Source organism: Mus caroli, chromosome 1 (assembly GCF_900094665.2).
Source record: "Mus caroli chromosome 1, CAROLI_EIJ_v1.1, whole genome shotgun sequence".
In the NCBI taxonomy this organism is placed as follows: domain Eukaryota; kingdom Metazoa; phylum Chordata; class Mammalia; order Rodentia; family Muridae; genus Mus; species Mus caroli.
The window spans coordinates 162079676-162093306 of NC_034570.1; the positions used below are offsets into that span (position 1 = coordinate 162079676).

General features: G+C 41.2%; 1 protein-coding gene across 2 annotated transcripts in view; it reads left to right on the forward strand.

Moving 5' to 3' along the window:
- Slamf1 (signaling lymphocytic activation molecule family member 1) overlaps positions 1 to 13230 on the forward strand; it is a 34023-nt gene extending 20793 nt beyond the window's left edge. The window contains exons 4-7 of one of the 2 annotated variants that reach the window (XM_021169772.1): positions 1255 to 1350; positions 5769 to 5842; positions 11427 to 11522; positions 12861 to 13230. In XM_021169772.1, coding sequence (XP_021025431.1) covers positions 1255 to 1350; positions 5769 to 5842; positions 11427 to 11522; positions 12861 to 12911 — 317 coding nt within the window. In that variant the 3' untranslated portion in view covers positions 12912 to 13230. Of the gene's footprint in view, positions 1 to 1254; positions 1363 to 5768; positions 5843 to 11426; positions 11523 to 12860 lie in introns of both variants that reach the window. The other variant, XM_021169781.2, reaches the window with a different exon arrangement.
- The last annotated feature ends 401 nt before the right edge of the window (positions 13231 to 13631 follow it).

The following is a 13631-nucleotide window of genomic DNA, read 5'->3' on the forward strand; positions in this document are numbered from 1 at the left end:
TTGTAATCCACTTAGTTCTTCCTTTCAATTTCTGAATGGGTCCCTCAAAGATTCAACAACCAGGAAGTTTATATTTATATATATTTAGACTTCTGCGAAGGGCGTTTTTAAACCCCCATTTCTTTCACAGTCAATTCTATAGAGTGCCCCTACATATTAGTGTTAATGCCTGACACGGCATTTGTCTCACTAGTACCACTGGAGATTAGTGCCATTACTTAGAAACCTGGTACTTTGAGTGGGAGCTCACTGCCTGTTCTGAATCTAGGAGTCTCTCTGACTCCCAGGAAACCTGTCATGTTTCCTCTCCTATTGCCGGCTCTAGCTCTTGACTTTCTGATGTTTGCTTGCTTTTAAAATGGAAATAATTAAAGTATTCACCCCTTACGATTGTTCTGATTAAATACATTACAAGATTTGCTATCAAAAGCATCTGCCTGTAAGTACTTACAGGTGCCCAATTTTATGTCGCTGAGCCATATATATCTTGTTGAGACAAAGGCTGGTTTGACAAAGTGGTGTACTTGGTTCAAAAGGATTAAGCACAGTGGCTGAAGGAGAGAGAAAGCTACAAAATTTGGCTATGTGATTTCAAACCTCAGTTAGCTTTGCTAAATTAGAATACGGTAACAATTGCCAGGAAACATTACATGTGTTTCTTTTGGTTTGGGTCTGGTAGGCTCAACATAGTTATTTGCATTGAGAGACAATAATAGCACTGTTGTGTTGATTTTTTTTTAAGAAGAAAAGCAGATTTCCTACCACCACCACCACCACCACCCCGCCCCAGTTGTCTCATGGGAGTAGTTTGGGGCATAGGGACAAGTGCACGGGACCATCATATCCCTTTTACCAAAAATGGACACATAATACATTAGAGATTTTAAAATGGAGGAGCAGAACAAGAGATTGGCTTAGGAGAGACACCAATATGATAATTTTAGACAAGGAAAAAGAAAGCATTTTATTTAAAAACATCTTTGTGAAATTAGAAATGGGAGAGACAGGGCTGATAAGTAAAATGATGGTAAGAAGGTAGACATGGAAATCTTAATGCTTTAAAGCCATCTCTAAAGCCATGCAAACAAGGATCTCCCCAGGGAGACAGATACTGAAACAGAGACTCCCCTCTTTTCCGGGTGGGGTGAGGCTCACTCCCTTCACTTCTGGGTGGAGTATTTTTAAACCCACAGTGCATTTGCTATTGACCTTTGACTGTTTTTTTGTTTGTTTGTTTGTTTGTTTGTTTTTCAGAATCGAGTCCATTGATACAATATACTCTTGTACCACTGGGGGTCGTTATAATCTTCATCCTGGTTTTCACGGCAATAATAATGATGAAAAGACAAGGTAGGCTGTCTTGTAAGAAGGGTCTTATTACTGGGCTCAACAGTGGTAAGTGGAATAGATTTTATGCAAGCACAGACTCTTGTATACAGACAATGAGATCTTGTATGCTGTCACTCTATGCACAGACTCAATCTTACTACTTTAGCTTTCTGGCTGGGAGCCCTGTGAAGAAGAATAAGATCCTGTTGAGATCTTGTCCAGTTCAGTGCAATTCTAGTCTCTTGAGATCCTGTACCAGCTTAAAGGAGTCAGTAGAGGAAAGAGCCACAAGTGTCTAATGTAGAAGACATTGTGCAGATAATTTAAACTCAGCATTGAAGTTTGACTTGTGCAGAAGGCTAAAGGAATCAAAACAGGAGGTATACCGTACTGAGATTTACCAGAGAACAGGATTCAGAGGACTCTTAGATCCAGCCATGAAACGTGTCCCCGGATAGGCTAAAAGCAGCAAGACTGTGATTCTAAGTTGAAGCACTTTGTATGTCTTCCAAGTTGTCCTGTGGCTCACTATCTCAAGGCCATAGGCCCCTCAGCCTTACTGACTACCACCCATCTTGATCAGAGCATCCTGACTCAGAGGCCCTGGTTGGCCTTCCTTCAATAGAAGGCAGAACATGATGCTCTTCCCTTCTCGTTGCCGAACAGATGGCTCATGTCATTCTGAAGCCCATAAATGTCATCCACATATAGTCTTCTTAGAAAAGCCCTTACCTCAGCACCTTGATGTTGGTTTTGCTTGTATAAGATGTCGATCACAGCATAGCCACTTACCTCTATCTCATTTCCTCCAGCGAAAAGTTCGCTGAGGCGGTGGGGGCGGGGTGTGTTATTCAGATAAAAATTCTGTTGAGAGGTAAGGGTTTGGGAGTGGGTCTACTTAGCCTTAGCAGAAAACAGTGAGATAACGGAGGCTAGGAAAGCAGATGGAGTTTCCTCTCTAGGCCAGCTAGCGAAGCTATACTGTTTTCCTACACATTCCACACGGTGTTCTGCTCAGCACATGCCTGAACTCTAAGGGAGCAGCACTTCCCTTCCCCCCACACTCCAAAGCCCACTTCCACCCACCATCAAAATACAGATCCACCTTTTTCAGGCATCATTATGCCTTGCAAACCTGTGCCAAGATCTACATTCAGTTGCTACGCCCTCCACAAAATATTGCTCAAGGGATTGTGTTGGCAATGTCTAGTGGTATCTGCTCCAAAATGCCTCCTGACTCTGAAGAGTTTTAGGTTGGTTCCCATCTCCAGGGGAATTCAGGAGTTAAGGGTGTGGGCATTGGGCAGAGTGCAGTGAGACAAATCCATAGTAACAACTGCTTGCAAGTCTGAGGCAGGATGATCACTCCAACCCATGGATTCTAGATCAACCCTGAGCTACATAGTGAGACCCCATCCCCAAATAAGCCAATGAAAACGTGGGGCTTTGGCCTTAGACAGCATTCAAATGCACTTTGCCACCAATGAGCAGGGTAACCAAGCAAACTTCTCACCATCTGCAAAGCAAGGATATTATCCTCTTTGTGGTATTGCTGTGGTGACTGGCACAAACCAAGACACAGCAGCACCATAGTGGTTTTCCTGCATGATGCATATGTATACACATACATCTATAAACAGATACATCCCTTGATGTGAGCAGGTAAATGTTTAAGTCTTGAGGCTAGCAGAGAACTATGCTGGAAGATTCTAGAAACAGTATTAACAGCGGATTTAAAGTACTTGAAGATACAGTCACATAAGACAACTTCTTAGACACACCTTTAATCCCATCACTCAGAAGGCAGAGGTAGGCAGATCTCTTGAGTTTGAAGCCAGCCTGATCTACAGAGTGTGTTCCAGAACAGGTGAGGTTACACAGAGAAACCCTGTCTCAAAAAATAAAAATTAAAAAGGAATATAAAGTCTCTGGTTTTACAACTACAGTATAGCAAATGCTACTGCTACCTTTAAGGCTAAGGACTAGGGCTCAGGTCTTTTCCGTAACATTCTAAGACTTAGCTGACTTGGAGCCAAGTTGAGCTGGCTCCTGGAAATCTGTTTCTGAACTGAAAAAGAGGAGGATGGAAGAAAGGGTGGGATGGAAGAGACAGAAAGAAAGAGAATCTAAATTATCTCAATTCAGTGGTCTTTTTGATCATTTGGGATTGTCCTACCAATTCTATATTTTGAGGAGAGAGCCTGCAAGGTTGAAAGTCACTAAAAACTTGAGTACAGTTTCAATTTGTACCCTGACTGTACCTAAAGGGGACTGGGCAAGTAGGTCTAACTTTGCAAATTCTAGTGGATTTAAAATGAAAGTATATCTCATAGAAATACTTTGTACCCTCCTCCTATCCCCAACCTTTCTGAGAACCTATGGTCCCTATCCTCCCATTCTTACATGTTCCATTCACTGTGTGTCTGCTAACTCTGACTCTCTCTGTCTCTCTCTGTCTCTGTCTGTCTCTGTCTGTCTGTCTCTCTCTCTCTCTCTCTCTCTCTCTCTCTCTCTTTTTCTATCTTTCTCCGTGTCTGTCTCTATGTGTCTCTGTCTTTCTATCCTATCTGTCCCTGTCTGTCTCTTTCTGTATCTTTCTGTATGTGTCTGTCTGTCTCTCTTTCTATATCTCTCTGTATCTCTCTCTGTATCTCTCTCTCTCTCTCTCTCTCTCTCTCTCTCTCTCTCACACACACACACACACACACACACACACACACACACACACACACACACACTATTCACTCACTTACTCATTGAGATTAGAACCATTGGGCATGCTATATCCACAGAGGAAAATCACCCACTGACTTCGCTAGAATTCCTTGAACTTCCCCAGTGACTGCCCATTGTTTCCTCACCAAGAACCACACCCGAGATCAGTTCTTCCACCACACTCACAGCACAAGACTAGGCATTTCTCTTCCAGACTTCTTGGAGTGTACTTCTTGGAGCTATTCTCTCAGCGATACGCTCCCAGCTTTTGAAGAGGATAAATTAATCGACATTAGTAACTTTACTCTAAAAACTATGGCTTCTTCTGGGCTGAGCTTCCATATTCTAAAATCTATGGCTTCTTCTGGGCTGAGCTTCCATATTCGGCCTAGATTTTGCAGCAGTTCCCTGCTAGTCCTCCACAGGTCAGGACTTCCCACATGCTTGCTAGTGCATGCTGCATGCAAGAGGAGCAGTTCACTGTTAGAAAAACTACACACAGCATGAAAAGCCAAAAAAGAGAAAAACCTATAAAATATAACCAATACTAAAACTGCACCACCCAGTATTTAAACAAATTACTATTAAGTAACAGTATCTCAGTTTCACTGTTCACACAGTTCAAGTACTTGCCTGCCACTTGTGACTATTAGCCTACGCAGAGGGACTATCGGTGTTGTCACAGAAAACACTATATTGCCCAAAGATGGATATACAGGAAGTTTTTTAATTGATTACTTCTGGGAATGAAATGGGGTTGGTTAATGAGGGAGAAGGAGTTATAAGTTATAATCTTATGTGTTTCTATCCTACTTGAATCTTTATGGTGAGGAGTTTCTTTGTAACTTAAAATGAAAAATTGAAGTGTTGGCTAAGAACTAAAATGTTTAACAACTCATTAACGTACAGAGACCTCAGGCCTTGAGCTAGTTTTCTAGATTATGAGTGTAAGAGTGGCAATGCTGAGTTGTTTTCTGGACACTTCCAAGTGGATCATCCCCCTATGTCACCATCCCACACACACACAGCAAGCTCTTCAGAAATAGATAGAGCTGTGAGTGAAGACAGCTGGAGAATAAAAGACATGCTATAAATACTAAGCTGTGACCTCAGGAAACCTAGAACCCTCTTAGGAGAACAAATAACGCACAGAACTAAAGATTAAAGCAAGGGAATATCACAACAAAGAAATGGCGCCCATCGCCCATCGCCCATCGCCTTTTGGCTAAGATCAAGTGTAGAAATGGCGCCCAAAGCTGGAAGTCACAGTATCTGCTCCAATCCTGGCACTTGCGAGGCTGAGGCAAGGAGGATTTTGAGTTTGAAGACAGCTTGGGCTGTAGAATGAGGGTAAGGAGTAAGGTAGGGGAGAAGGAGAAGAAGGAAGAAGAGGATGGAGGAGGAAGAGAGAGGGGCAGAGGTATTGAGAAGAAAATGCTCAGCACATATTGGACATTTGCTATCTGCTGGAGTAACTGGTATAGGTGCTTTGCAAGTGTTGTCTTATTTGTTTTCTATAGTAATCCTATGAAACAGGCATTTCAAATTCCATTTGCTAGATAGGGATAGAGGTCTAGTTACAGAGGCTGGGAAATTGTGCCTCATTCCTATGGCAGTGGTGGGGGAGGTGACTTTACTACGGAGAGGAAAGACCAGACAAAACTGATCTAAGGGCTCATACTGAGGACTAGAGAGAGGTAACCACTGTGTTTCTTTCTCTCCAGGTAAACCAAATCCCTGCCAGCCACCAGTGGAAGAAAAAAGCCTTACGATTTATGCCCAAGTACAGAAATCAGGGGTAAGTTCTATGCTCTCCTTGGGGAGTGTCTGTCGTATTTTGCACAGGATTTCTGATAGGCTGCCTTGCACACATCCATGGTCCTGCAGGGATCTAGAGTAGATGAACTTAGGAAAGCAGAAAAGTCAAGAACAAGAGCTGCCCCAGTGTCGCTGGACCCCTATATTGTTTGAAATCTTAGAAAACACTGGGGAATCCAGTCGCCTGCTTTTTTTGTAGTAATGAGATGAAGTTGTAAGAACATGACTTTGGATGCTTTCCAGCAGTGGTATTCTAGGTTGAGAACTCCCAGAAGTTCTCAAACTTCCTTCTTGGAGTGTGTAGGCTTGGGGAAGAAGGGAGACTCATGACAAAGCTATTGTGTACTATACTGGCCTGATCCAAATAAAGGCATCTGCAGAGTACAGTCAGGAACAGAAAAGGAATATCTTGCTAATTCTAGTCAGAGAGGGTTCCAATGAAAGATGACAGCATGTTGAATGAGGAATAGGGAAAAATGCTGAAGTAACATGACCACTGAACTAAGCAGGGGGGGATGGGAAAACGTGAGACACGATGGAGTCAGGAAACAGTTGTGTCAGCAGCGAGATGGGGAGTTTACCCTGTTAACCTTGTTAGGCTCTGTTGTTTTCTAGAGGGTGGGAGGTTTAGTCCACAATCTGTCCATTTATAATGTGGGGTGAGCATATTCTTGAGTAAAAGTTATGAAAGTAAAAATAATTGTATAAGAATACAATAAATAAATTTCTGAAGACCAGGCGACAGTCCTGGGCAAATCTCTTTCCACTGCCTGCTCATGGTTGCTGGGTTTATTACATGATCCATAGACACCCATTTAGAACAAACCTCCATTTAAAACCATGAGAGTTCCAACAGTACTCTCTCACCCAAATGTGCACCTAGCTGAGTGTGTCTTTTAGAATAAGTTTCTCAAGTACTATAAAACAAAAAAGTAGCTTGCATCGCACCTATTGACCTACTTGAGAAAAACTTATCTTTCAGTTTGAGTCTCCTACCCATAAAACACCACCCACATGACCATTCCCTCCAGAACACCTCTGCACAACAGCCGCCCATCTCCTCCCCAGAGATAACCACAATCCTTCCTTCTAGAAATATAAATTATAATTTTCTTTTCTTTTTCATTATAAAAATAGAATTCATTAGTATTTTTTCTTGCATCTGGTTACAAAATTCATGCATATTTTTGAACTCTCCTTGGTTTATCAACCCTCAATGTATGAACGTGCTATTTTAGGATATGTTTATCAAGTTAACTATGAATGGGAATCTGAGTTATTTCCAGTTTGAGGTCATTATGAAAATTACAGATATGAACTGTATATGAACATGTCTACATGTTTGATGGGTACATGCTTCGAAGTAAATTTGCTGAATGATGAGAATATTTGGATTCCCCAGTTAACTGGTTAAGACCAAATTGTTCTTCAGAGTGGCGGTCAAATTACTTTTCCAATAAGTAAGTTTTATTAGTTTACATGCTAGCCAAAAATCGCTACTATCAGCCTTTTATTCATTCCAGTAGGGAGGTCTTATTATGGCTTTTTTCCTGGTAAGTAACATCTTCTTATATGTTTATTGCCATACTAAAATCACCCGACTTTCAAATCTCTTACCCATTTACCCTTGTATAAACCAAAAGCCCATTTTAAAAGTGAGCCCTTTGGAGGTTAGATCCATATCACATGTGGCTCAGAAGATGTACTGATAAAGAACGCTTCTTAATGTCAGGGTAGAACAATCTATAACCTCATCCTTTACAGTTAACAGTTCTTATAACATGTTGGAGAAACTGTTCTCAGTCCTGGGTAAGAAAAACACTCTTCCAGCATCTCACTCACATTTACTTGTTATATACCTAAGGAATATTTTTGAGTTTTGCATAGGAAGGGCTAAGTTTTCTTTTTCTTTTCCACATGGGTATATTCTATTTGTTATACCAACTGCCATGCCATGATCATTATAATTTGAGGTCCCGTGTATGTGTAGTTCTATTTGATGTTCTCTATTCTGCCCCATTGTGCACTGGTTGAACTGCCTTAATTAGAGATATAAATTGTGATATCTGATAAAAATGAGTCTTCCCATTTTGTCTTTTTCTTCAAGTGTTCTTGACCAATTTTGGTACTTCGCATTTGATAGATAGTCCAAAATCAATTTGTTAAACCCATCTCACCAAGTCTTACTAGGATGTTAACTAGCGCCAAACAGACCAATAAGGAGAGTAAACATCTTCATCATTTTGAATCTTTCCAATCCTTTAACTCTTATTTAGTTTCTCTATGTGACGTTTTATAGTTTTCCAAATAATATCTTTCTAATTTGTTGATTGGCATTTTGTATTTTAAAACATTATCAATATTACCTTTTTCAAAAAATTTAGTTCCTAGTTATTTGCTATGAACATATCAAAAACTAACTTTTGTATATCAACTTTGTATTTGCAACACTGCCGAACTGATTTGTAAGTTCTTGTATTTGTTTGTTGATGACTTGGGTTTTCTCCAACACCAGTGCATCATCTCCAAAGAATTAGCTTTTCTTTTCCAAACCACAGAGCTCCACCTGCTTTCCTTTGCCCTGTTTCACTGGCTGAGATTTCCCACATGGTGGTGACCAGACCCAGTAACAGAAACTCTCATAAGGTTCCAGACTTGGAAGGAAAGCTTTTGCTATATCATCATTAAGTATACATTTTGCTTAAGTGTTTCTAGTAAGCTCTTTTCCACATTAAAAATATTGTTGGGTATCTAGAGATCACGCAAGGGTTAAGAGTGTATGCTGCTTGTTTTAGAGGACCTGGGTTCAGTTCCCAGTTTGACAGCTTACATCCACTTGTAACACCAGCTCCAGGAGATGCAATGCCCTGTTCTAGCCTCTGCAGGCACTTGGTCTCCTGTGCCTGTACCTCTTCATAGTCAGTCTGAGCACCTCCATACACAGACACACACACACACACACACACACACACACACACACTTAAAAATAAGATAAATCAAAAAGTATATTGGCAGGCTAAGCACAGCCTGTAATCCTAGCACTTGGGAGGTGATAGCAAGATAATGGCAAATTCAAGGCTAGCCTGGACTATGTAAAAAGGTTCAAAGCAACATAGGCTACCTACCTGTCTCAAAAATTAAATGAAAAAAGAGAGACTATTGTCTGGAGCTGGTAATATAACTCAGTGATAAAGTACTGAGCATTCATGGAGACCAGGCTTCAATTCTAGTGCTAGAAAAGAAAGAAAAGAAAGAAAAAGAAACAAACAAACAAATGAACAAACAAACAAGGTAGTTGTTATCTTCTATTCCTGGTTTGCGAGATAAAAACATGTATCAGAAGCTGATGTTCTATTTTACCAACACTCTTCTCGCATCTGTTGCTCTAACCTTCCGGTTAATTTCCCCTCATTTATCTGCCACTGTAGGAGCCAAACATATTTTGCACTCTGGAGTAGAACAAATTTAGTTTGGTCCTTTAAAAAACAGGGATTTTATTTCCCTGTTGTTTTATTAACAGTTTTTTTTTTCCCTCTCCCCAGTTAGTTTCCTGGTGAAATTGGCCTGTCATCCTCCTTCCCCTCAATGACTTTGTGAGATTTGATATCACAATTATGCTAACCTTACAAATGGCCGAGGCTTGAATTCTTTCCCTCAAGTTGCCTGAGCAAATTATTACAAACTCAGTGGTATAAACAAGCAGAATTTTGTGTACATCAGTTTCAGAGACCACAGATCCAAACTGAAACTGACAACTTGGCGGGACCACAGCCCTCTGGTATCTGTTGAGAGACTCCTTTACCTCAGTGTGATCTGATGGTGCCAGGCAACCTTCAGCTTTGGTTGGTTTGTGGTTGTACCACAATTTCTGTCTCCATCCCCACCAACTTTCCTGTCTGTGCCTCTGCCTTCTCCTTTCCAGCTCCTAGGACATCACACACTGGATGCAGGTCCCACTCTGATCCAGTGACCTCACCTTGATGTTCTGGCCTTATCCACACCTGAGGAGGTCTTAATCCCTCACAGGGAGGGGCACACCACATTCTAGTGGTGTGTGTCTTTTGGGGGCTGAAAGTCAGCTCACCAACAGATGCAGTTTTCCCTGTAATTCTCTGGAATGTTTGGCTGGGATTTATCATATTTCTCCCTTTATATATTTGACAAAGCTTATTCGTGAGAGTCTCTGAGATTGGAGTTTCTTTGATAAAGGATTTTTTAAATTATATTTTTATTATTCCATTTTATTCTCTGTTGCATTAGTAATTAAATAACTATTTTCTTTATTTTTAGTGGATACTCCAGAGATTATAAAATACATCCTTGACTTCCTATTATTATCCTCCGATACAACACTTTAACTACACTACAATTTTGCATCTTGATTTATATTTTATTTTGTTGTTTTTAATTTATATATATGTTAAATATATAAAACATCATAATTACTTTATATATCAATATGTACAGACTCACATCCTTACAATTTCTTTCATGTCTGTCATGCTTATATTATTATATCATTATAATGGAAACAGAATTATTCAAAAATTAGCATTTTTCTTTTCATCATATTTGCTGTATGTTATCTGTATAAAGAATTTAATAACAGCCAGGTTTCATGGTGCATGGCTTTAATCCCAGAAGCCTGAGGCAGGAGGATCTCTAGGACTTTGAAGCTAGGTTGGTCTACATATCGAGTTCCAGTCTAGCCAAGGCTACACAGTGAGACCCTGTCTCAAAAAAGCAAAGCCAGAACAGAACAACATAGAAAACTAAACAGCTGTTGCATATCCTGTAGAACCTCTCCAGAGCTTATCATGGCTCCTCCATTGTACAGTCACTTCAGTTTGCATTCACAAAGAATATGCAGAAATAAGTTATACATCTGATGCTGTTCCAACTCCTGGAAATGTAAAAGTCAGCGACCCCAAATGAAGACAGGAGAAATGAAATCTGCTCACATTGCTAAAATTCTGTTTAAAGTAACTCCTTATAGCTAGGTAAAAATCCTAAAGGGGAATTCAGCAGTGTAGCTCCAGCACAACTCTGGTGGTTTTTATAACACTCTTATTCCTAAACTTTCCCTATTGGATGCAGAAAGTGTAAGTTATTTACTAGAGCCGTTCATTCCTACATCTAGGTCTGGTCATGCTAAAATTCTCCCAACCAGGAAGAGAAGTAAGGGTTGCATCGTGAATAAAAGTTGGTTAATAAACTGTTTTTATATGCTCCCTGCCCATCGCATCCCTAGTCAGAAATTCTTCATTAAATTAAATTTTTCTCCAAACTCTAATATCTTAAGAAATGTGTGGCAATTTTGGTAAACTTTTTTTTTTTTTAGAACTAACAGGGGTGAAGTTGCCTTGGGAGGTTGTGAACCCTGAGAGATAACTCGGAGTGGCTACAGTGAATTCTGGGGAAGTTTGGGAGGATTCTCACCAGGGAGGAAGTCAGAGCAAGTGGCTCAGGAGTAGCCTTTGAGCATGAACTGCTTTTCTGTGGGGCAAGTTGAATGGGACCCAGATTTTTGCTCAACTAATCTGCTTTCTTTACTTCTTGTATAGTTTCAAGAGAAGAAACTTCATGATGCCCTAACAGATCAGGACCCCTGCACAACCATTTATGTGGCTGCCACAGAGCCTGCCCCAGAGTCTGTCAAGGTGACATATCTCTCTGCCTCTCCTCACTGAATGTCTGATAAGAGACAGAGAAGGAGGGGAAGAAGGATTTTATTATTTATCTCATTTTATTTTTGAGTAGAGATGAAATGAAACAGATTGGGAAGTGGTGGACCAGGAAAGTGGGCTAGATCACATGGGGAGCAAGGAGCAGCTGAAGCCAGGGTTAGTGAAGACTTACACAAAACCCTTCATTCTGACTCACAAGCTTTGGGTCCCTATCTACTGTCTAGTATCTCTCTGAGAGTCATCCAAGGACCACATCTAAAAGACCTGGCACACTTGTTAAAAAAAAATAAATAATGAACAGGTACCACTTCTCTCATCCACATCTGGATCCTACTAGCCCCTATAAAAACTCAATAATCTAGACCTTTCTTGGCTTCTCCAAACTATACCCCAGGACTGACCATAAGTTGGAGTAAAGGAAAGGGAGAGGGAGAAAAGAATTGCTGAAGAACTCAGTAATGGTTATTGTTGGTTGTCAGCTTGATTGGATTAAAAGGTGCCTGAGAAGCTGATAACATCCACCATTGGATGTGTCTCTGAGGGCATTTCCAAGGGCAGTAGATGGGGAGGGTTCTGACCTGATTGGCAGGTTCCTGATCTAGGATGGCCTCATAATGCAATCATACTGTTAAAAGGTGGAAAAGCCGGGTTGTGGGGCCTCATTGGAGGAAGAAGCCCAGCCATGGTGTATTTTTGAAACAGGATAGATGTTGCTCTGGTTTCTTTTGGCATCCTGCTTTGATGTTCCCTATCTCCCATGATGTGAGCTTGCTTGTCATTTTTCTTTGACTCTCCTTGCCCTCTGGGAAGTCTGTTAACTATTTCTGGATTGCTATGACCAAAGTTCATAAGAGAACAACTTTAAGGGAGATTTGTTTTGGCTTACAGTTTCAGAGGATTCAGCATATTATGGTGGGGATCACTGAGCATAGCATGGCATGACAGAGGTCCTGATTTAAGAGTTTCTTCCAGAGGAGAGGGAGTAGAGGGAGGGAAGAAGAGTGAGAGGAGGAGGGGTGGAAGAAGAAGGGGAGGGAGGGCAATTCGAGTCTTCAGATAACTAGGGACAAATCTCTCTCATTTCTCCCTTGGCACACTTATGCTTGGAAGAGAGATATAACCACACTTGCAGACAGGCACTTGGAGACCCAAGTGCTGGCTCTAGGCAAAGTCCAGACAATGGCAGACTGTAAGCCCGATGCTGTGCTGCAGAACTATAAGCCTTTCCTCTCCCCATGGAATGCTGCTTTGTTGCCTTCCTGTGAAACTTCTCTGTGTTCCTTCACCCACGAACTTCTACTTTGCCCACAGGAACCAAACCCCACCACAGTTTATGCCAGTGTGACACTGCCAGAGAGCTGACCCATAGACCCAGTGAAAGGACTTTTTGAAGGAGGATAGAAGAACCAAAATCCACACTGAACTGGGCCCCAGGTCCCAAGTTCTCTGTGACAGAAACTGCACATCTGTACCCTTCTCCAATCAGTTCCCTGGTGACGGATCTGCACAGGCATGCCTGTGAAGTAGATGAGAAGTGAAGCTTCCTGGGTATGCAACCTGCTCTGCAGCTGACACAGACAGAGACAAGCAGAGATCCCTTGGTACAGTGTACCATCTTTGCTGTAGCAGATAATGTGAGTTTAGGCATCTCACTCTTTGTTGGACTGGATAACAGAACTCAGCAACAACAACAAGCCAAAGACATAGACTCCCTCTCAGATGGCTGAGCACAAGGTACAAAGCCATTTTGGCTCTCTGGACTTTATTCTGGAAGCTGATCCTGATCACCTCAAGGCCAAGGGCTCCGTGCCTCAGTTTCTCTCTCACCCTCTAGATGAAGCAGGAACAAAGCATAAAGAATGAAATCTTTGTTGTCTGAGATCATTCGATAAGCGAACTGACATTTTATTTGCAAAACTCAAGCTAGTAATTCAATAGACTTGAAGACGATTTTAGAGCCTCTTATGCTTCAAGCAACAGAATGAAATCCACCCAAGGTTCTTCAAAGTGTGGTTCTCAGCAAACAGCATTCTGATTAAGTCAAAGCAACACTGTTTGATAATGCTGTTGTAAAGTTTCCTG